At 38.6% G+C, this 21,922-nt stretch overlaps 1 protein-coding gene across 2 annotated transcripts in view; it reads left to right on the forward strand.

Annotated features, from left to right (window-relative positions):
- Nucleotides 1-21,922, forward strand: part of FBXO15 (F-box protein 15) — a 77,719-nt gene that overhangs the window by 26,155 nt on the left and 29,642 nt on the right. For both annotated transcript variants that reach the window (XM_012465407.2, XM_012465406.2), the window contains exons 7-8: nucleotides 717-799; nucleotides 1,745-1,887. In XM_012465407.2, coding sequence (XP_012320830.1) covers nucleotides 717-799; nucleotides 1,745-1,887 — 226 coding nt within the window. The remainder of the gene's footprint in view (nucleotides 1-716; nucleotides 800-1,744; nucleotides 1,888-21,922) is intronic.

Below are 21,922 nucleotides of genomic sequence, written 5' to 3' on the forward strand. Positions count from 1 at the left end.
AGGTGGCTTGTGGGTGAGGCCGCAGCTTCCTGCTCTGTGTTTCATGAATCACATACATCCAGCTGTGTTGGGTGCAGAGTTGTGAGCACTCTGGTGGTCTCAGTTGTCCTCTGCCTACCTACTAGAGAATGGCACCTTCAGATTTGCCATTTGGGGTCACCTATGCCCATCAGTGTCAACTGTGAATCTGGGGAGAAATGGAGGTCAGTTCCTAAACAGTCACATTTTCTACTATTTGACCTGATGGACAAGTGAAGAACTTGAATCTAATCATTCCTACCACATTTGTCAAATCAAGCAGTTACTTGCAAGAGGAACATTGTGTCAGTAAGGTTCAGTATTTGTGGAATTAACCTGGTATCTGTGAAGGCCTTTGAAAGGAGTTTGAAACAGCCTGGAACTAACAATGCGTATTTTCACAGCCATTATATATATATATCTTTTGATATTTTGCAAGCTCTAGGTTGTGAGTTCTTTTGGTCCTGTGTGCTCTGCATGTTGGGGTGAATTGTGGTCCTGCTGTCAATATGAAGTATAAGTCTTATTAGATAGTAATAATGTATTAACAGTAATAATGCATTAGCACTGTGGTGATCTTATGGTTGTAAGAAACTGCATCTATCTGCAAGATGAATGTACTGTGATCTTCACAACGACCTTGTGAAAAATTAAAACATTTTGGTTGAAATATGTATTCTTCTTAATTAATTTTTCAGAAGGAGGAAGAACTGGCTTTTGTTATGGCAAGTCTTCATTTCCATCACCTTGTGGAGAGGAGCACATTAGGCTCGGCCACTATGTATGTATTTATATGTGGGTGTGTTGAATTTTTATGCAGTAAAGTATTAGAAGTTGATGCTGTCTTACTATCCTGAGAATAGCTGCAGAGATACTCTGTTTTTAATCAGTAAACACAGACCAACAGGCATAATTACTTAGCTGTTGCTAAAATAATTGGATTATTCACAAGTACTTATTTGCTTCATTTATTTTGGTTAAAGGAATTTATACCTAGTAGGATGTTATTTCACTGCTTCAAGATGCCACTACTATCCTTCAAGTTTTGCTGTTATATGAATTTTCACATTTTGCAAGGCATATAGACTCATGGCCCCTGGGCTGAACCTGGCCTGCGGATGATTCTTTCCGGTCTGGACAGTATTTCTTCATGAATTTGAATGTCTTTAGGTAGAGCACAGGCTTCCCATTTCACTATTTTCCTGTGGACTTAGACTTAGACTCTTCCTTACTCATTTTTTTTTTATTACCTGAAAAGTTTCTGAGTATTTTTGAGTTTGTCACTTTATGTAGTCATTTTTTCTTGTTGAATAAAGCTTTGCTTGTCTTGGCTTTGGGTCTGCCTCGGTGTCTGCGCTGCACATCGGTGTTCAGTGCCTTTTCCTGCTGAGCACTTCTGTCCCCTGGACACTGAGAACAACACTAGGGGCAGAGTGGCCTTTGTAGTGCAGCTGTCCTGGGGTCAGCTGCAGAACCACGTACACCCATACTGGGCTGTGGCTGCCTATGGAACTCACATCATTGCCTGTTTTTACAGAAGTTGGTAAAAGAACATTAAGCAGTCTTTTAAGTTCACGGTATTGAAGATTATAGGGAATCCTATGGCATTTCATTTATAGGAGGTAGTGCTTTGATAAGGATGCTAATTTTTTAAAAAGTATTTTCAAACCAGGAATTTTATCCCTGGTGATGACAAGTTTGTATGCTTCTTTTGTTTTCTTTTCAGTCCCTATGAACTGCCTCCACATAGCCCCTTTTTGGATGACAGCCCTGAGTATGGACTGCACGGCTACCAACTCCATGTAGATCTGCACAGCGGTGGGGTTTTCTACTTGTGTGGTACATTTCGCAATCTCTTCACCAAAAAAGGTGAAATTAATTGAGTTTTTATTTCATTAAGAAATTAAAGGTTGAGATGAGGAAACTAATTTTTATATCTGAGTTAAGAATTGTCCTCCCTGGTCACTTTATAATCTTTTGGCACCAGTATCCTCCCAGACCCCTGTGTCATCCCAGGGCTTGTGAAAGTCCTCACTGGATTGAGGCTCTTCAGCTCTGGCTCTGTCTCCTTCTTCACCGTTACTCTCAATGCCACCACCTGGGTCTCTACTGATGCTTCCTTATTATTTTTCCATGCACCCTCCTTCCCTGAGACTTGTTTCTCAAAGGAATATGGTAAATTTGCCAGCATTGCCCATGCCACTCCTATCCAGCATGAGAGTAGAGAGAAACCAGGCTTTCTCCTCTACATGCTGCATCAGTGTTTGCCATGCCTACCAAAGCCAGGACAGAGGCTGGGATTGACAGTGAAAGGGAGGGGTCTTAGGCCAAGCAGGAAAAAAGAGAGAGTGTAGAATGCCCCATTCTGACTTATCTGATTATTTCCTTTTGGTTTCATTCTTTTGTAGCCTGTAAACTTGGAGTTTCATGTAAGGACTTGCTTAGAGTCAAAGTTAACATTTCTGTTAAAAATATTTTAAAAGGGAAGTTATGTACTTCATTTTGCATTATATTGAGAAGTATATAATGTCAGATTGTCCTACTATTAGTAATGCCAGGTTTTATCATCTGGTTAAGATGGTGACCGCTGGATATCTTCATTATTTTAAAAGTGTTATTTTCCAAATATCCTAGTCCTCCAAAGTCTTTAACCTAGTGGACTTGACATCTATTAATGATCTTTGCCTAAATCAAATATTTTGTTTAAAAATGTTGATTTTCTAATTATGTCACTATTTCTATATTTATCAAGTAAGCTTTTGTAAAGAACTTTCTCTTATCAGCTGGGTGAACTTCTATAAAGGCAGGGACAATGCTTAATTCTTTCCTTTTAATTGCCAATTTTCAGATGAAGAAATTGATGTTACAGAGCAAAAGGGGCTTGCTGCCTGATGTGCTAGAAACCAATACTGTGACACCAGGTTTTTGAGAAAAGAAAAGCGTTGTATGGCTAGTCCACTGACAAGGAGATGGGAGTCCAGCTCAAATCTGTCTCCTCATGGTGGCTTTAAGGCAGTAATTTTATTAGAAAAGGTTTAGGGAGTAGATTCTGGGATTGGTAGGTGATTGGTGGCAGGAAAGGGGAGATCTGCAAAGTCCTCAGGCATGGTTCAGTTATCTCTTTATGCCCCCATGAGTCACTTGCAAATTCAGGAGGAGTTAGTATGAAACGAGGTGGGAATTCAGGCTGTGATGTCAGCAAGCTCCATCTGTGAAAACTCCAATTGGCTGTATTGATTTTGACTGATTTCAGCCAGTTTTATCTTACAAGTGGAGGGAGTTTTAGTATTTCAGTAAGTCACTTATTTTCTTATCTGCCATCCTGCAAACTCAAGTATTACTATTAGTCATTAGTTTCCTTCACTCTGGAGCACAGTTTCATTGATGCAGTAGTTATCTCCTGTGTGGAAAAAATTTGAGCTCTTCTTCTTTCCTCCCAGTGCTCTCCGCCTTCCCTTTTTTAGTGTCACTTTGGACTCCTGGATATTTATTCAATAATTTATCATCAGCTAGAGACATGATTATTTTTGGAGTTAAAATTGTCCCCAGCTTGCTTGGTGGGATCTACTTCAGGCTGCTTCTGTGTCCTGTAGATATCCCATTCATCTTTGAGTCTTCCTTGCTTTTTGGCTTAGGAAGATTGCTAGGTTTTCTTGTGTTTGTTGTCATTTTTAATAGAATTATTCAATTCCATATATTAATATGAAGTATGTTAACATCTTTGTTGTTGAATTGTTCCAACCAAGAATGTGGAATGTCTTTCAGTTTGTTTTTAAAAAAAATATATATATATGTATATATGTATATATATATACACACACATACATATAGTACTTTAGGTTCTGGGGTACATGTGCAGCTCATGCAGGATTGTTGCATAAGTACACACATGGCAATGTGGTTTGTTGCCTCCATCCCCCCATCACCTACATCTGGCATTTCTCCCCATGTTATCCCTCCCTGACCTCCCCATCCCCTCGCTGTCCCTCCCTTGGTCCCCCCCAGTAGTAGACCCCAGTGTGTGATGCTTCCCTCCCTGTGTCTATGTGTTCTCACTGTTCAACACCCACCTATGAGTGAGAGAACCTGTGGTGTTTGATTTTCTGTTCTTGTGTCAGTTTGCTGAGAATGATGGTTTCCAGATTCATCCATGTCCCTACAAAGGACACAAACTCATCGTTTTTTATGGCTGCATAGTATTCCATGGTGTATATGTGCTACATTTTCCTTGTCCAGTCTATCGTCGACGGGCATTTGGGTTGGCTCCAGGTCTTTTCTATTGTAAACAGTGCCGCTATGAACATACGTGTGCATGTGTCTTTATAATAGACTGATTTACAATCCTCTGGGTATATACCCAGTAATGGGATTGCTGGGTCAAATGGAATTCTATTTCTAGGTCCTTGAGGAAGTGCCACACTGTCTTCCACAATGGTTGAACTAGTTTACGTTCCCACCAACAGTGTAAAAGTGTTCCTATTTCTCCACATCCTCTCCTGCATCTGTTGTCTCCAGATTTTTTAATGATCGCCATTCTAACTGGCGTGAGGTGGTATCTCAATGTGGTTTTGATTTGCATTTCTCTAATAATCAGTGATAATAAGCATTTTTTCATGTTTGTTGACCTCATATATGTCTTCTTTTGAAAAGTGTCTGTTCATATCCTTCTCCTACTTTTGGATGGGTTTGTTTGTTTCTTGTAAATCTGTTAAAAATGGAGTTATGTATTTCATTTTGCATTGTATTGAGAAGTTATGTACTTCATTTTGCATTATATTGTAAATCTGTTTTAGTTCTTTGTAGATTCTGAATATTAGCCCTTTGTCAGATAGGTAGATTGCAAAATTTTTTTCCCATTCTGTTGGTTGCCAGTTCACTCTAATGATTGTTTCTTTTGCTGTATAGAAGCTCTGGAGTTTAATTAGGTCCCATTTGTCTATTTTGGCTTTTGTTGCCAGTGCTTTTGGTGTTTTAATCATGAGGTCCTGGCCTACACCTATGTCCTGAGTGGTTTTGCCTAGGTTTTCTTCTAGGATTTTTACAGTGTTAGGTCTTATGTTTAAGTCTTTAATCCATCTGGAGTTAATTTTAGTGTAAGGTGTCAGGAAGGGGTCCAGTTTCTGCTTTCTGAAAATGGCTAGCCAGTTTTCCCAGCACCATTTATTAAACAGGGAATCCTTTCCCCATTGCTTGTTTTTGTCAGGTTTGTCAAAGATCAAATGGTTGTAGATGTGTGGCATTGCCTCCAAGGCCTCTATTCTGTTCCATTGGTCTGTATCTCTGTTTTGTTACTAGTACCAAAACAGTACCGTGCTGTTTTGATTACTGTACCTTTATGGTATAGTTTGAAATCAGGTAGCATAATGCCTCTGGCTTTGTTCTTTTTGCTTAGGATTGTCTTGGCTATGTGGGCTCTCTTTTGGTTCCATATGAAGTTTGAGGTGGTTTTTTCCAGTTCTGTGAAGAAGGTCATTGGTAGCTTGATGGGGATAGTGTTGAATCTATAAATTACTTTGGGCAATATGACCATTTTCACGATACTGATTCTTCCTAATCATGAGCATGGAATATTTCTCCATTTGTTTGTGTCCTCTCTTATTTACTTGAGCAGTGGTTTGTAGTTCTCCTTGAAGAGGTCCTTTACATCCTTTGTTAGTTGTATTCCTAGGTATTTTATTCTCTTTGTAGCAATTGTGAATGGGTATTTGCTCATGATTTGGCTCTCTGTTAGTTTCTTATTGGTGTATAGAAATGCTTGTGATTTCTGCACATTGATTTTATATCCTGAGACTTTGCTGAAGTTGCTTATCAGTTTAAGGAGATTTTGGGCTGAGATGATAGGGTCCTCTAAATATACAATCATGTCATCTGCAAATAGAGACAATTTGACTTCCTCTTTTCCTAATTGAATACCCTTTATTTTTTTTTCTTGCCTGATTGCTCTGACTGGAACTTCCAATGCTATATTGAATAGGAGTGGTGACAGAGGACATCCTTGTCTAGTGCTTTATTTCCAAGGGAATGCTTCTAGTTTTTGCCCATTCAGTATGACATTGGCTGTGGGTTTGTCGTAAATAGCTTTTACTATTTTGAGATATGTTCTTTCTATACCTAGTTTATTGAGAGTTTTTAGCATAAAGGGCTGTTGAATTTTGTTGAAGGCATTCTCTGCATCTATTGAGATAATCATGTGGTTTTTGTCTTTGGTTCTGTTTATGTGGTGGATTACGTTTATAGACTTGCATATGTTGAACCAGCCTTGAATCCCTGGAATGAAGCCTACTTGATCGTGATGGATAAGCTTTTTGACGTGCTGTTGCAGTCGGTTTGCCAGTATTTTATTGGAAGATTTTTGCATCTATGTTCATCATGGGTATTGGCCTCAATTTTTTTTTCTTGTTTAGTCTCTGCCAGGTTTTGTTATCAGGTTGATGTTGGTCTCATAAAATGATTTAGGAAGGATTCCCTCTTTTTTTGTTGTTTGGAATAGCTTCAGAAGGAATGGTACGAGCTTCTCTTTGTACATCTGGTAGAATTCAGCTGTGAACCGTCTGGACGTGGACTGTTTTTGGTTGGTAGGCTATTAATTGCTGCCTCAACTTTGGCCTTTGTTATTGGTCTGTTCAAGGTTTCACCTTCTTCTTGGTTTAGGCTTGGGAGGGTGCAAGTGCCCAGGAAGTTTTCCATTTCTTCCAGGTTTACTGGTTTATGTGCATAGAATTGTTTCTAGTAATCTCTGATTGTAATTTGTATTTCTGTGGAGTCAGTGGTGATATCCCCTTTATCATTTTTTATTGCATCTATTTGATTCTTCTCCCTTTTCTTTTTTTATTAGTCTGGCTAGTGGTCTATTTTGTTGATCTTTTCAAAAAACAGCTCCTGGATTTATTGATTTTTTTGAAAGATTTTTTTGTGTCTCTATCTCCCTCAGTTCTGCTCTGATCTTAGTTATCTCTTGTCTTCTGCTAGCTTTTGAGTTTTTTTGATCTTGCTCCTCTAGCTCTTTCAATTTTGATGATAGGGTGTTGATTTTAGATCTTTCCTCACTTTTCTGGTGGGCATTTATTGCTATAAATTTCCCTCTAGACACTGATTTAAATGTGTCCCAGAGATTCTGGTACGTTGTGTCTTCGTTCTCGTTGGTTTCAAAGAACATCTTTATTTCTGCCTTCATTTCATTGTTTTCCAGTTGATATTCAGGAGTGAGTTGTTCAATTTCCGTGAAGTTGTGCGGTTCTGAGTTAGTTTCTTAATTCTGAGTTCTAATTTGAGTGCACTGTGGTCTGAGAGACTGTTTGTTATGATTTCCATTCTTTTGCATTTGCTGAGGAGTGATTTACTTCAAATTATGTGGTCAGTTTTAGAGTAGGTGCAGTGTGGTGCTGAGAAGGATGTATATTCTGTGGATTTGGAGTGGAGATTTTTGTAGATGTCTATTAGGTTTGCTTGGTCCAGATCTGAGTTCATGTCCTGGATATCCTTGTTAATTTTCTGTCTCGTTGATCTGTCTTAATATTGATAGTAGAATGTTAAAGTCTCCCACTATTATTGTGTGGGAGTCTAAGTCTCTTTGTCGGTTGTTAAGAACTTGCTTTATGTACCTGGGTGCTCTTGTATTGGGTGTGTATATATTTAGGATTATTAGTTCTTCTTGATGCATTGATCCTTTTTACTGTTATGTAATGCATTTCTTTGTCTCTTTTGATCTTTGTTGGTTTAAAGTCCATTTTTATCAGAGACTGGGGTTGGAACTCCTGCTTTTTTTTGCTCTCCATTTGCTTGATAAATCTTCCTCCATCCCTTTATTTTCAGCCTATGTGTGTCCTTGCATCTGAGATGGGTTTCCTGAATATAGTACACCGATGGGTCTTGACTTTTTATCCAATTTGCCAGACTGTGTCTTTTGATTGGGGCATTTAGCCCATTTACATTTAAGGTTAGTATTGTTATGTGTGAATTTGATCCTGCCATTTTGATGCTAGCTGGATGTTTTGCCTGTTAGTTGATGAGTTTTCTTCATTGTGTCGATGGTTTTTACCATTTGGTATGTTTTTGGAGTGACTGGTACTGGTTGTTCCTTTCCTTGTTTAGTGCTTCTTTCAGGAGCTCTTGTAAGGCAGGCCTGGTGGTAATGAAATCTCTCAGCAATTACTTGTCCATAAAGGATTTTCTTTCTCCTTCGCTTATGAAACTTAGTTTGGGTGTATATGAAATTCTAGGTTGAAAGTTCTTTTCTTTAAGGATGTTGAATATTGGCCCCTACTCTCTTCTGGCTTGTAGGGTTTCTATAGAGAGATCCGCTGTGAGTCTGATGGGCTTCCCTTTGTGGGTAACCCGACCTTTCTCTCTTGCTGCCCTTAGCATTTTTTCCTTCATTTCAACCCTGGTGAATCTGACGATTATGTGCCTTGGGGTTGCTCTTCTTGAGGAATATCTTTGTGGTGTTCTCTGTATTTCCTGGACTTGAATGTTGGCCCACCTTGCTAGGTTGGGGTTCTCCTGGATAATATCCTGAAGAGTGTTTTCCAGCTTGGATTCATTCTCTCTGTCACATTCAGGTGCACCTATCAAACGTAGATTAGGTCTTTTCACATAATCCCATATTTCTTGGAGACTTCGTTCATTTCTTTTCACTCTTTTTTCTCTAGTCTTGCCTTCTCATTTTATTTTATTGAGTTGATCTTCAATCTCTGATATCCTTTCTTCTGCTTGGTTGATTCAGCTATTGAAACTTGTGTATGCTTCGTGAAGTTCTTGTGCTGTGTTTTTCAGCTACATCAAGTCGTTTATATTCTTCTCTAAGCTGCTCATTCTAGTTAGCATCTCATCTAACCTTTTTTCTAGGTTCTTAGTTTCTTTGCATTGGCATAGCACATGTTTTTTTAGCTCTGAGAAGTTTGTTATTACACACCTTCTGAAGCCTGTTTCTGTCAATTCATTAGATTCATTCTCCATCCATCTTTGATCCCTAGCTGATGAGGAGTTGTGATCCCTTGGAGGAGGAGAGGCGTTCTGGTTTTTGGTGTTTTCATCCTTTTTGTGCTGATTTCTTCCCATCTTAGTGGCTTTATCTACCTGTGGTCTTTGTAGTTGATGACTTTCGGATGGAGTCTCTGAGTGGACGTCCTTTTTGTTGATGTTGAAGCTATTTCTTTCTGCTTCTTAGTTTTCCTTCTAACAGTCAGGCCCCTCTGCTGCAGGACCACTGTAGGTCCATTCCAGACCCCACTCACCTGGGGATTGCCCGTGGGGGGCTGCAGAACAGCAAGTGTTGCTGCCAGTTTCTTCCTCTGCTATCCTTGTCCCAGAAGGTTACCTGCCAGATGTCGGCCTGAGCTCTCCTTTATGAGGTGTCTCTTTGGGTATATGGGAATCGGGGAGTTGCTTGAGAAGACAGTCTGTTCCTTATAGGAGCTCAAGTGCTATGCTGGGAGCTCTGCCATTCTGTGCAGAGCTGCAGGGCATGTACCTTTAAGTCTGCTGCAGCTGAACTTGTAACCACCTCTTTTCCCAAGTGCTCTGTTCTAGGAAGGTCAACTTTATTTATAAGTTCCTGTCATGCTGCTGCCTTTTTTCATAGATGCCCTGCCCCGCATGGAGTAGTTTAGTCACAGTTGACCAGCAGAGGCATTGCTGAGCTGCCACAGGCTCTGTCCAGCTGCTGTGTGAAGTGCCTTGGTATTGGTGGACTGCCTCGGTAGTGGGGGACGCCCTTCGCCCCCCACTGAACTGGATGGTCCTGGGTCCAGCTGTGCTTGCTGCGAAACCCTCAGTCCAGAGCGTCTCAGATTGCTTGTTTTGTGGGGGTGGTACCCGCTCAACCTGATTGCCTGGATCCCTGTCTCAGCCCCCTCCCTTTCAGTTGAATGGATGGCTCTGTCTCCCAGGCGTTCCAGGTGCCAGTTGAAATGGCTGCCAAGACTTGTGTGAGTTTCTCTGCGCCGACGCGGCACTGGCTGAAACCACCATGCTGAAAACTCAAAGGTCGTGGTGCTTTTTGGCCTGGAAATCTCCTGGTCTGTGGGCAGTGAAAACTTGTTTGGAAGTGCAGTGAGCACTCACCCTCTGCGCTGTTCTTGCTGGAAACTGCACTCCAGAGCTGTTCCTATTTGGCCATCTTGGATCTCCATTCTGTTTAAAAATATTTTTATGTCTCTTAGGAGTGTTTCAGAATTCTCTTCATACTAGTTTTGCACATTTCTTGTTAAGATATTTATGAAGTATTTAATTCTTGTTACTTCTCTTTCATTTTATCTTCCAGTTGTTTTGTAATTTCTTTGTGAGGTTTTGGTCTCATGAAATGAGTTGGGAAGTATTCTTTCCTGTTGGATTTTTGGAGGATTTTGCATAGAATTGGTAGTATTTCTTCTTTGGTAGAATTCATCTATGAAGTCATCAAAGCCTGGACCTTTCTTTATGAGAAGACTTTTAACTACAGTTTCATTTTCTTTCAAAGAGATAGAGCTCTTTAGGTTATTTATTTCTTCTTGAGTGAGGTTTGATATTTTTCGTCTTTTAAGGAATTTGTTCGTTTTATCTAAGTTGCTGAATATATTGGCATAAAGTTCTTTGTAATAGTCCCTTACTATGTTTTTCATGTCTTTAGAATCTGTAGTGATACAACCTGATTCCTGATATTGCTAATTTGTGATTCTTTCTTTTTTTTTTTTTTCCTGATCAGTGTGGCTGAAAGTTTATCAGTTTTATTGATCTTCTCAGAGACCTAACTTTTGGTTTTATTGACTTTTTCCCTGTATTGTTCTGTTTTGTGTTTCATTGATTTGGATGTTGATTTTTATTCTTTCTACTTTTTTTCTGCTTATGTTGTAACTTGTGTTGTAACTTGTTTCTTAAGGGAGAATTTGAAATTATTGATTTGAGAACTTTCATATTATCCTATTGAGACATTTGGTGCTATGAACTTCCACCTAAGTACTGCTTTAGTGGCACCCCACAAATTCTGATATGTTTTATTTTCATTTTTATTCACTTTAAAATACTTTCTAATTTTCTTTTTATTTCTTCTTTGATCTATGGGTTAGATAGAAGTGTGTAATCTAGTTTCCAAATATTTGGGGATTTTCTGGAGATCTTTATGTTACTGAGTTCTAATTTAATTTGATTGTGGTCAGGAAATATGCTTCGTATGACTTGAGTTTTCAAAAAGTTACTGAAATTTGTTGTATGTTCCAGAATATGATCTATCTTTGTATATATTCCATGTGTACTTGAGAAGAATGTGTTCTGCTATTGTTGAGTAGAGTGTTCTAAAATATTAATTAGGTAATATTGAGAGATATTTCAATATCAAAAAAAAAAAAGCGTGTTAATGTTAATAAACCCCTTTTTGCCTACTTGTTTTATCAATTACTGAGAGAGAGGTATTGAAATCTCCAACTCTGTCAATTTGTGTAATTTTTTTGTTGTTGTTTTACCAGTTTTTGCTATGTGTATTTTGAAGCTTTGTTATATTCATGAACATTGGAGACTATGATATCCCTTTGACTAAGTATACACTGTAGAGGATGCCCCCAGTATGCTCTAATGCACACCCAGGGTACGCTGTGCCTTCTATGCCAGTTTTAACACAGAACTGAGTCTCTGCTCTCCATAGCTGCAGTTTCCTCATGGAGTGTGGAATTGGGCATCTGGCCTGACCTGGTGCCACCACTGTGAGCAGCTGGCCTGGGAAATGGGGGAACAAGATGTGATTTCCACAGTGATGAGCGAGATGGCTAGCTGGTCCCAGCCACAGCTGCTCCTCAGAGCTCTCCTTCCCCTTTAAACCTTGTAAACCATTGCAGAACCCTATGGGTTCCTACTCTGCCTCCGCAACCTCAGCCCACACTGCTGTTGTCCCCTCTCTGGCCTTACCCCTTCTGTCTTCCCCCCGTCTAGCTCTGCTGCAGCTTTAGTAAGTTCCTCTTTGTTTCTTGACACTGTCAGGCCTGCTGTGGCCTCAGATCCTCGGTGTGCCCCTCCTGCCTGCAGCGTTACTGCCCCAGATCTCTGCATGGGTCCTGGGCATCATGTCTTGGACGTCATGTCTCTCTGGGCCTGATTCACTGACAGCTTCTCAGTGAGGCTTAACCCACTTTGCTACACCTAGAAGCCCTCACTCTCCCCATCTCCTACCTGCCCAGCCCAGTATTTTTCCATAGCACTATCTATCATACTGAGTTTACTTATTTAGGTAGTTTATATGTTTAAGAAAAGTAATTTCCACAAGGCAGTATTTTGGTTTATTTTGTTCAGTACTGTCATGGCACATAATAGGCATGCACATAAATATCACAAAGAGAATGAGTGGCTCCCAAAGGCCACACAGCTGAAGGGCTCTTAGATAGACTTTTCTGGGACTGTTACCTTAAAGCTCTTTCTGTTTCTTTAGCTAAAGGATTCTCAGCCTCATTGGCCATGATCTTTTTGGTCAAAACCCTTGCAGTTTTCTGTTGCCTCTAGAGGAAAAGGTGCAACTTCAGAATGCTGCAGAGAAGAGCTGCAGGCCAGGCCGCTGAGGGCCTGAGCCTCTCTACAGGAGAGTGAAGCCCTGCCCTCATCCTTCCTCTCAGGGTCCAGGGAGGCCCCAGGAGGCTGGTCAGGCCTGGTTCTTAGGCCACTGTGTTGTTCCAGAGCTGCCACTGCTGGTCTTTCCCCACTGCCTTGATTCCTTTTCTCTTACAATCCAGAGGAAGGGCATCAGAGTCCCCTTTCCAATGTATGTTACCGTGTACCTCTCTGGAAATAAAAAGCCTCACAAATTCAACGTCTGGCAGAGTACTTTCTACCTTTGTGCCTATGGTAGGGTACTTTGCTACACAAATAAAAATGAAATTTGTGTACAGGCACTAAGTGTCTATCTCATCCTCTCATTAAAAGGCAAACATCAGGAACTTGTGCTGTTTTTCATCTGAGATAGTTTATAAGACATAATTTTTGCAGGACACCAACTATTGCATAAAAATTGCTTCCAAGACACTATATTACTTTACGATTTTTAAAATGTTTATTTTGAAATAATTTTACAATGTACAAATACGGAGAACACTTGTACAGTCTTTATACAGAATTTATCAATTTATAACATTATTTGACATTTAGAAATCATTTTTCCTTTCTCTTTTTCTCTCTCTCTCTGTGTGTATATAATGTTAATAGATCCCTTGATGATTTTATGATATGTGTGTGTATACATATGTATGTATGTGTATATATATGTATGCATATATATATGACCTGTGTGTATATATATGTATATATTATACATGTATATATTATATGCCCTGTGTGTGTGTATATACACGTATATACACACATATATACACACGTATATACACACATATATACGTGTATATACACACGCACAGGTCGTATAATCAATCAAGGGGAATATTAACATTAGGGATCTCAAAGTGCTGGGATTACAAGCATGAGCCACCACACCCTGGCCTACCTTTATGTGGTGTGGTGTGGTGTGGTTTGGTGGCTCATGCTTGTAATCCTAGCACTTTGAGAGGCCAAGGCAGGCTGATCACTTGAGCCCAGAATTTCCAGACCAGCCTGGGCATCATGGTGAAGCCCTGTCTCTACAAAAAAATACAAAAATTATCCAGGTATGATTATATGCACCTGTAATTGCAGCTACTTGGGAGACTGAGGGTGGGAGGATCGATTGAGCTTGAGAGTTTCAGGGTGTAGTGAGACGTGATTGTGCCCCTGCACTCCAGCCTGGGCTACAGAGCCAGACTCTGTCTCAAAAAAAAAAAGAAAGAAATATATATATAGAATTATGTATGTTAGAATCCATATACATGTAGAATTATCCTATCACTCTATTCTTGAGGAGTTAGGCTTGTTAGGTGCTAGGTCTGCCTCAAGGGAAAATATAGAACTTCAGAGAAGAGGACCTGCCATTCATTATTCTAAACAAATATAGCATAGTATTGATTAATTTTTATATTGCATTTCTCATGCCCAAAATATGCCCTTAATAATGATGAATATGATACTAATAGGGAACATAATGATGAAGATGATAGTAATGAGCACTCATTATAGGTTCTTGCTAAATGTTTTGTGTTAAGTATTTCACTTCCTCTTTATAGCAATCCTGAACGGTGAGTACTCTTACCCTCCCCATGTTATTGATGAGGAGTCAGAAGCTGGTAGTGAGTCAGATCTCTGTTCTGTAAAGCTAGCAGGTAGCACAGTGTGCACTCAGGTCTGTGCAACTCCAGTGCGAGCTATGTCCACTTCCTGTAGTATACTTCCTGTATAATTTTACCTTTTAAATGATGTGCTTTTAGAGTATATCTTCTTGTGTATGTGACTGTCAGTGCATTTCCAAAGTTTTGGTATTGTAAGTGTGGTCAGGGTAGGCTGCTGACTTGCTGGAGTAACATTTAAGCCAATTCCGTGTTAATGTTAATAAACCCCTTGATGGCTATATGATTGTTATAACGCATAAGAGGTTAAATTAAATGAAGGAGAATGGGAAACCGAGATAGGAATAATTCACCTTTTATGATTTTCCCCTCAATAAAAAGATGACAAAGTAGGATTTCCAAGGTGGATTCAACTGTATTTCCACTTCCCATGGTTGCACTACTAGGAGTCAGCAGAGGGCACTGTTGCCATCAGAGTGTCTTTCTAACAATTTAAAAAGTATACAAATAGAATGTCCTCTGTAGTTTTTGAGAAACTCTCTTGTGGTACCATGTGGTATATTTAGTAAATTTTAGCTATGTCATTGCATTTGGGGATAAAGCACTTTGCCCCCATTAAAAAAAAAAATACTTTCTCCTTATCAAGGATAAAATGTTCTATCATCACGTCTCTGGAATTTAGGTGGCTCCCTGCTCTGTTCATCCTCCGTAAGACCTGAGGAGCCTGGCCTGACACTAACCAGGCAGGCTGTAGGGAGTGGCAGGAAGTAAAGGGATGAGGCCAGGTCGTTTGGGGTTCATCCATTAACAAACAGTTACTCAATGCAGGAGATGGGCCAGGCACAGAAGGAAGCCCCGCCTCCATATGATCCCTGCCTGATAGGGTTAGGGACAGAGAGAGGATTGGGGATCCAGGACAGGCATGGGCGGGGAGGGGTGACATGAGGGATTCCTGAAGGGTTCTGAGGAAGGGCACACCAGGAGGAGCTGGGGTGGGGATGAAGTGACTAATTGCAGTGTCCAGACAGGTTACTGGGGAGGGCTCCAGGCCGGGTGGTAGGGTTGTGTAGTAGAGGAAAGGATAAAGCTTTATGGCATAATTTCTTAATAGAGCCAGAATTTGGTCATTCAGTATGGACATTTACAGGATTCTATTTTTGAATAAGGGATTTTATGGATGCTCCAGTTTACTCCAAGTCACTGTAATCCTATTAAAAACTCCAATGGAGGCTGGGCACGGTGGCTAACGCCTGTAATCTCAGCACTTTGGGAGGCTGAGGTGGGCAGATCACCTGAGGTTGGGAGTTCAAGACCAGCCTGACCAACATGGAGAAACCCCATCGCTACTAAAAATACAAAAATAGCTGGGCATGGTAGCCCTTGCTTGTAATCTTAGCTACTTCGGAGGCTGAGGCAGGAGAATTGCTTGAATCTGGGAGGCGGAGGTTCTGGTGAGCTGAGATCATACCATTGCACTACAGCCTAGGCAACAGGATTGAAACTCTATCTCAAAAAAAAAAAAAAAAAAAAGGAAATTTATCAAACTTGCAGAGTAGAGTCTATAATCTGTTTGGAATGCACATATACATATGAAATGGCTGAGAAATTTTGTTTTAAATTTTTAATTATGAGAAGGTATAATCTTTTCTATTTGTACAGGCTACAGAAAAACAGGGCAGTGAAAAATCATGTAGCCACCACAGTTTAGAAATAGGCTAGTACCACAAAGTTTGAAGCCACCTGCATGTCCCTAGTCTGCTCTCATCTGCTGCTTTTCCTTCCAGACGGGACCACCATTCTATGTTGTGTTAATTGTTCCCTTGCTTTTTCTTTCTTTCTTCTTTTTTATTTTTGTAATTAAACATCTTTGTATTGTGAAATGACACATACAGGAATGCATAAGACAGATTATTGCAAAGAAAACCACCTGTGTGATCACCATCCAGGTCTTGATTATGTTTTGAAAATGAATTGAGAGGAGGCTGGCTTAGCAGATGTTAACCACTCTGAAACTACAGTAACCAAGAAAGTACAGTATCATTAAAGAAATAGATACCCAGGGGAGTGGAGCAAAGCACCTTTCACATCTTTCACAGTTCCATATTTTTCTGTCACATTATTTTTGTATACATAAATCTTTTATTCATATTTTAATATTAGACTCATAGAAGAAGCAATGAATAGCTATTTTGATTAGCTACATTATGATATATCTGCATATCAGTGTATATTTTCGTCCTTTAAAAGATGCATATGGATTTCTTTAGAAAGTTCGTATAGAATGCATTGTGTAGAATAATTTGCCTTATACTGGCTAAAAGGATTTCTAGAATTGAATATGCAGGGACTGCAGATAATCAAATGATTTATGTTTGTTTTTAGACAGAACAATCCCAGGGAAGTATTCAGAGTGAGTTCTGGCAATTTAATGTTATCTACCACTTGATCGCAGTATTTTCTCTGAACAAAATATACGTTTGTTCTGTTTTCTTAACTCTGTTTCATGAACTTTGCTACAAGGTCCTCTGATTTTCTTTTCAATATCTGTTACTAAAAACAAACCAGAAGAACCCAGTTAACTCCTGATACCTGGGATTAGGTTCTTGAGTCACAGAGTGGGAAGAGTATTTCCAAACTGATTTTGTGGCAAATACTCAGAAATAAGTGTAATCTCATTGGCTGACCAGCAACACCTCCCAGCTCAGCCAGTGCTGCAGTCATCCATTTTGAGGCAGGAGATCATTCCTCTTAGCTTTGAGTTCTGACATGTCTCCAGCAGGCTCAGCTCTCAGGCCAGTGGACACTAAGTCCTCCTTTACTTTTCTTCCTCCATTGTCCTTTCAGATCTGAGCATGTTCTATTTTGGCATGGTCAGGAGAACCTAGGTCCTCTAATTCCATAAAATGTTGCTCATGCTTCTAGACGTTATTCTCCCTCAGTAAGAAGCTGGGTCTAGGGAAAGGCTTTTTGACCTCTTAGCACCTGATAGTGAATAAAAAGGATCTGTGTCCTTTCTTTTTTCCTTATAGGTTTATCTGACTGCTTCTCCTTTGGAACTTTGTCATACTCATTCCCCAAGGAACTGGAAAGTATCCTTTCTTTGTACTTTTATGTGTTCTGCCACTTTGTCAAGTCATGGCTATATTGATAATTTTTAAAAAGGATCCATCTAATTTCTTTTCAAAGAAAAATTTATGATCCCTGAGCTTGCACATATTGTTACCTGCTTCTTTGTGTATTTTCACTAAAATTAAACTAAAAAGAAGTTTAGATGAAGACATATTTTGCTACCTGAATTGGATTTATGAGGGGAAAGAGGGAGTACGGGTAAATAGTGAAGGAAATACTGAAAGAGTAATTTGTAAACGAAAACTTGAGGTGAGCTTATAACAGTGCCTATGGGTTTTTCCATATACATTTTGTTTTCTATTCTTTCGGAAATGTAAATAGATGGCATTAGGTCCCTAATTTCAGTCATTCACTAGGAGGACTCCCAGGACTCAGGATATAGTTGTATTATTGGCTAAGATTTGTGACAGTGAAAGGATACAGAGCAAAGTCAGCAAAGAGCAAAAGGGCATGGGGTGAAGTCTGCAGGAAACCACTGCAAGCTAAGAGTCCTGCCCCATGGAGTCAACACAAAGTGCACTTAATTCCTCTAAGAATGAGTTGTGACCAGACGTGTGAAATGTCTACCATTAGGCAGCTCTAATGAGAGCTCATTAGAGACTGAGCACCCAGGGTTTTTACGGGGAGCTTGTCACATAGGCAACCTCTGTTTGGCACTACCAGAATTCCAGACTTGCAGAAGCAAAGAGGATATTCAGCATTAATCACATTGTACAAATTGTTTAGGTACAGGAACCACCCTTACTGGTTAAGGAATGGTGCGTGAGAACACTCCTGAAATCCAAATGCCTGGACCACATTCAAGGGCCAGGCTTGCAAGCAGATCTGCCTAGGAATTGACAGTATGAGGCCTGCTGTATGAACTCTTTTCAGCATAGCTGTCCACCAGCACTTTAATGAGGTGATGGTGCTGCCCTGTGAAAGAGAAGACAGGAAATAGTCCAGTTGTGTCTTTGAAGTATAAATAGAGCTTGCCAGAGGGCCTGATTAGCAATGCAAAGTATGAAGCAATGTATATTTATTTGATCTTGTATCAGGCTAATTATTACCAATTTTCAGAAGCTGAAGGAAAAAGACTTTACATGGTGCAGTATGTTGCAGTATTTTTATCAGTATTGAGAGGAAGAAGGATACTAAAGAAGCAAAGGGAGATAAATCTTAAATAACAAAGTATTCTGCTTCTGTCATTTGAGTTTTTCTAAAAATAAACTTTAGTTTTTAGAGCCATTTTAGGTTCACAGCACACCTGGGAGGAAGGTATGGAGATTTCCCATATAGCTTCTGCTCCACAAAATCATAATCTCTCCTGTTATTAATATCCTGTACTAGAGTGGACAGTGTTGACCATATCATAATCACCCAAGGTCCTACCGTAGTTTATGGTAGGGTTTACTCTTGGTGGTATATATTTAATGAGTTTGGACAAATATTAATGGTCCATAAACACTATTATAGTAGTATACAGAGTAGTTTCACTACCTTAAAAATCCTCTGAGCTTCACCTATTGATCCTTCCCTCCATCCTAACTCCTGGCAACCACTAGTCTTTTTATTGTCTCCATACTTTTTCTATTTTTAGAATATCATATGGTTGGAATCATACAGTATTAGCCTTTTCAGACCAACTGCTTTCACTTAGTAATACACATTTAAGTTTTCTCCATGTCTTTTCATGGCTTGATAGTTCATTTCTTTTAAGTGCTGAGTAATATCACATTGTCTGGACATACCACAGTTTATTCATCTACTGAAGGACATCTTGTTTCTTCCAAGTTTTAGCAATTATGACTAAAGCTGCTATAAGCATCCATGTGCAGGTTTTTATGGCCACATATTTTTAACTCCTTTGGGTAAATACCAAGGGTTGTGATTGCTGGATCATATGGTATGAGTATGTTTAATTTTGTAAGAAATGGCCAAACTTGTCTTTCAAAGTGACTGCTACCAGCCATAAATGAAAGTTACTATTGCTCCACATTCTTAACAGCATTTGGTGGTGTCAGTGTCCTGGATTTTGTCCATTCTTTTAGATTCTTTTGGATTTTCTACCTAGACAGTCATGTCATTTGAGAACAGAGTTTTATTTCTTCCTTCCCAATCAGGATACCTTCTATTTCCTTTTCTTGTCTTACTGAGTTAGCTAGGACTTCCAGTATGATGTGAAAAGCACTGATGAGAAGAGGCATCCTTGCTCTGTTACTGATCTTAATGAGAAAGCTTCAAGTTTCTCACCATAAAGCACAATGTTAATTATAGGATTTATGTAGGTATTCTTTATTAAGTTGAGAAAGTTCACCTTTATTGCTAGTTTTTCCTGGGTTTTGTGGAATGCTGTTTCTGTATGTATTGTTAGGGTCATGTGATTTTTCTTCTTAAGCTTGTTGATGTGTTGGATTACATTAATTGATTTTCAAATGTTGAACCAGCTGTAATTACCTTGGATAAATTCTACTTGATCATAATATATAATTATTTTTCTATGTTGAATATGACTTGCCAGTATTTTGTTGAGGATTGTTGCATCTTTATTCATGAGAGATACTTGTCTGTAGTTTTCTTTTCTTGCAATGTTTTTGATTTTGAAATTAGAGCAAAACTGGCCTTATGGAATGAGTTAACAAGTATTCCCTTTGCTTCTATCTTTTGAAAGAGATTTTAGAGAATTGATATAATTTATTCCTTAACTATTTGGTAGAATTTACCAGTGAAGCCATTTGGGCTTGGTGCTTTCTTTTTTACAAGGTTATTAATTATTGATTCAATTTCTTTAATAACTATATCCTGTTCAGATTATTTCTTCTTGTGTGAATTTTGGCAGATTGTGTCTTTCAAGGAGTTGGTCCACTTCATCTAGATTATCAAATGTGTGGACATTGCTTTGTTCATAGTATTCTCCTATTATCTTTATTATCTTTTAAATATCCATGAGATCTACACTGATGGTCCCTTTTTTCATTTCTGATATTAGCAATTTGTGTTCTTTTTTTTCTTAGTTTGCCTTGTTAGATGCTTATTACTTTTATTTTCATTTTTAAAAAATCAGATTTTGGTTTCATAGATTTTTCTGCATTGATATTTTCTGGTTTTAATTTTACTGATTCTTGCTCTAATTTTTATTCTTTTTTTTCTGCTTAGTTTGGATTTAATTTACTCATCTTTTTCTAGTTTTTTTTTAAGGTGTGAAAGCTTAGATTGTTGATTTTAGATCTTTCTTCTTTTCTAATGTATGAATTTAATGCTATAAATTTCCATTTAAGCACTGCTTTTATTACCTCTCACAAAATTTGGTAAGTTGTATTTTCATTTTTATTTACTTCAAAACATTTAAAACTTTTTTTGGGATTTCTTTTTTGACCCATGTGTTATTTAGAACCCTGTTGTTCAGTCTCCAAGTACTTTGGAATTTTGCAGATCACTTTCTGTTATTGATTTCTAGTTTAATTATATATCACAGTTTGACAGCAGGTATTGCATGATTTCCAGTCTTGTAAATTTGTTAAGGTATGTTTTATGTTTTTTTTTTTTTTTTTTTTTTTTTTTTTTTTCGGAGACAGAGCCTCAGATGATTCGCCTACCTTGGCCTTCCAAGTGCTGGCATTACAGGTGTGAGCCACGACACCTGGCCAAGGTGTGTTTTATGGTTTTATGGCCCATAATGTGGTCTGTCTTTGTAAATGTCCCATGTGAGCTTGAGAAGAATGTACATTCTGCTCTTGGTGTATGAAGTAGTCTATAAATGTCCATTATACCCAGTTGATTTATGACATTGTTGAGTTCACCTATGTCCTTACTGATTTTCTGCCTCTTGGATCTGTCGATTTCTGATCGAGAGGTGTTGATGTCTCCAACTATAATAGTGGATTGTTTTTCTTTGCAGTTCTTTCAGTTTTTGCCTCAGATATTTTGATGTTATTTTGATGTTCTCTTGTTAATCACATACATATTAAGAATTGTTATGGAATTTTGGAAACTTGATCTCTTTATCAGTATCTGAAAGCCCTTTTTTATCCCTGGTAAGTTTCCTTGCTCTGAAGTATGCTCTGTCTGACATATAACTCCTTACACTTTCTTTTGATTGGTGTTAGCATGGTATATTTTTTTCCTTTCACTTAATTTGTGTATCTTTAAAGCGAGTTTCTTGTAGGAAATACCTAATTAGGTCTTGTTTTTTTTTCTACCAGCCCTGAGAATCTCTGTCTCCTAATTGGTATATTTAGAGCATTGGTGTTTAAAGTTATTATTGTTACAGTTGGAGAGATATCGACCATATGGTTATTGTTTTCTATTTGTTATTTTGTTATTTATTCCTATTTATGTATTCTATGCTTTTTCTGCATTTCGTAGTTTTAGTTGAGCATTTTATATGATTCCATTTTGTCTTCTTTCTTAGCATTATCACTTATACTTCTTTTTAAACTTTACAATCGTTGCCCTAGAATTTACCACATTTACCATAATTGAAGTTCACTTTCAAGTAATACTCTGCCACTTCATGGGTAATGCAAATACCTTATAATAACAAAATAAACCAAATTCGTCCCTCCCAATCTTTATAGCATTGCTGTTTCTCATTTCACTTATACAATAAACATATACATCTGTACATATGT

This window comes from Aotus nancymaae, unplaced genomic scaffold, assembly GCF_030222135.1.
Source record: "Aotus nancymaae isolate 86718 unplaced genomic scaffold, 86718_ANA_hifiasm-v0.15.2.pri h1tg000020l, whole genome shotgun sequence".
Classification (NCBI taxonomy): domain Eukaryota; kingdom Metazoa; phylum Chordata; class Mammalia; order Primates; family Aotidae; genus Aotus; species Aotus nancymaae.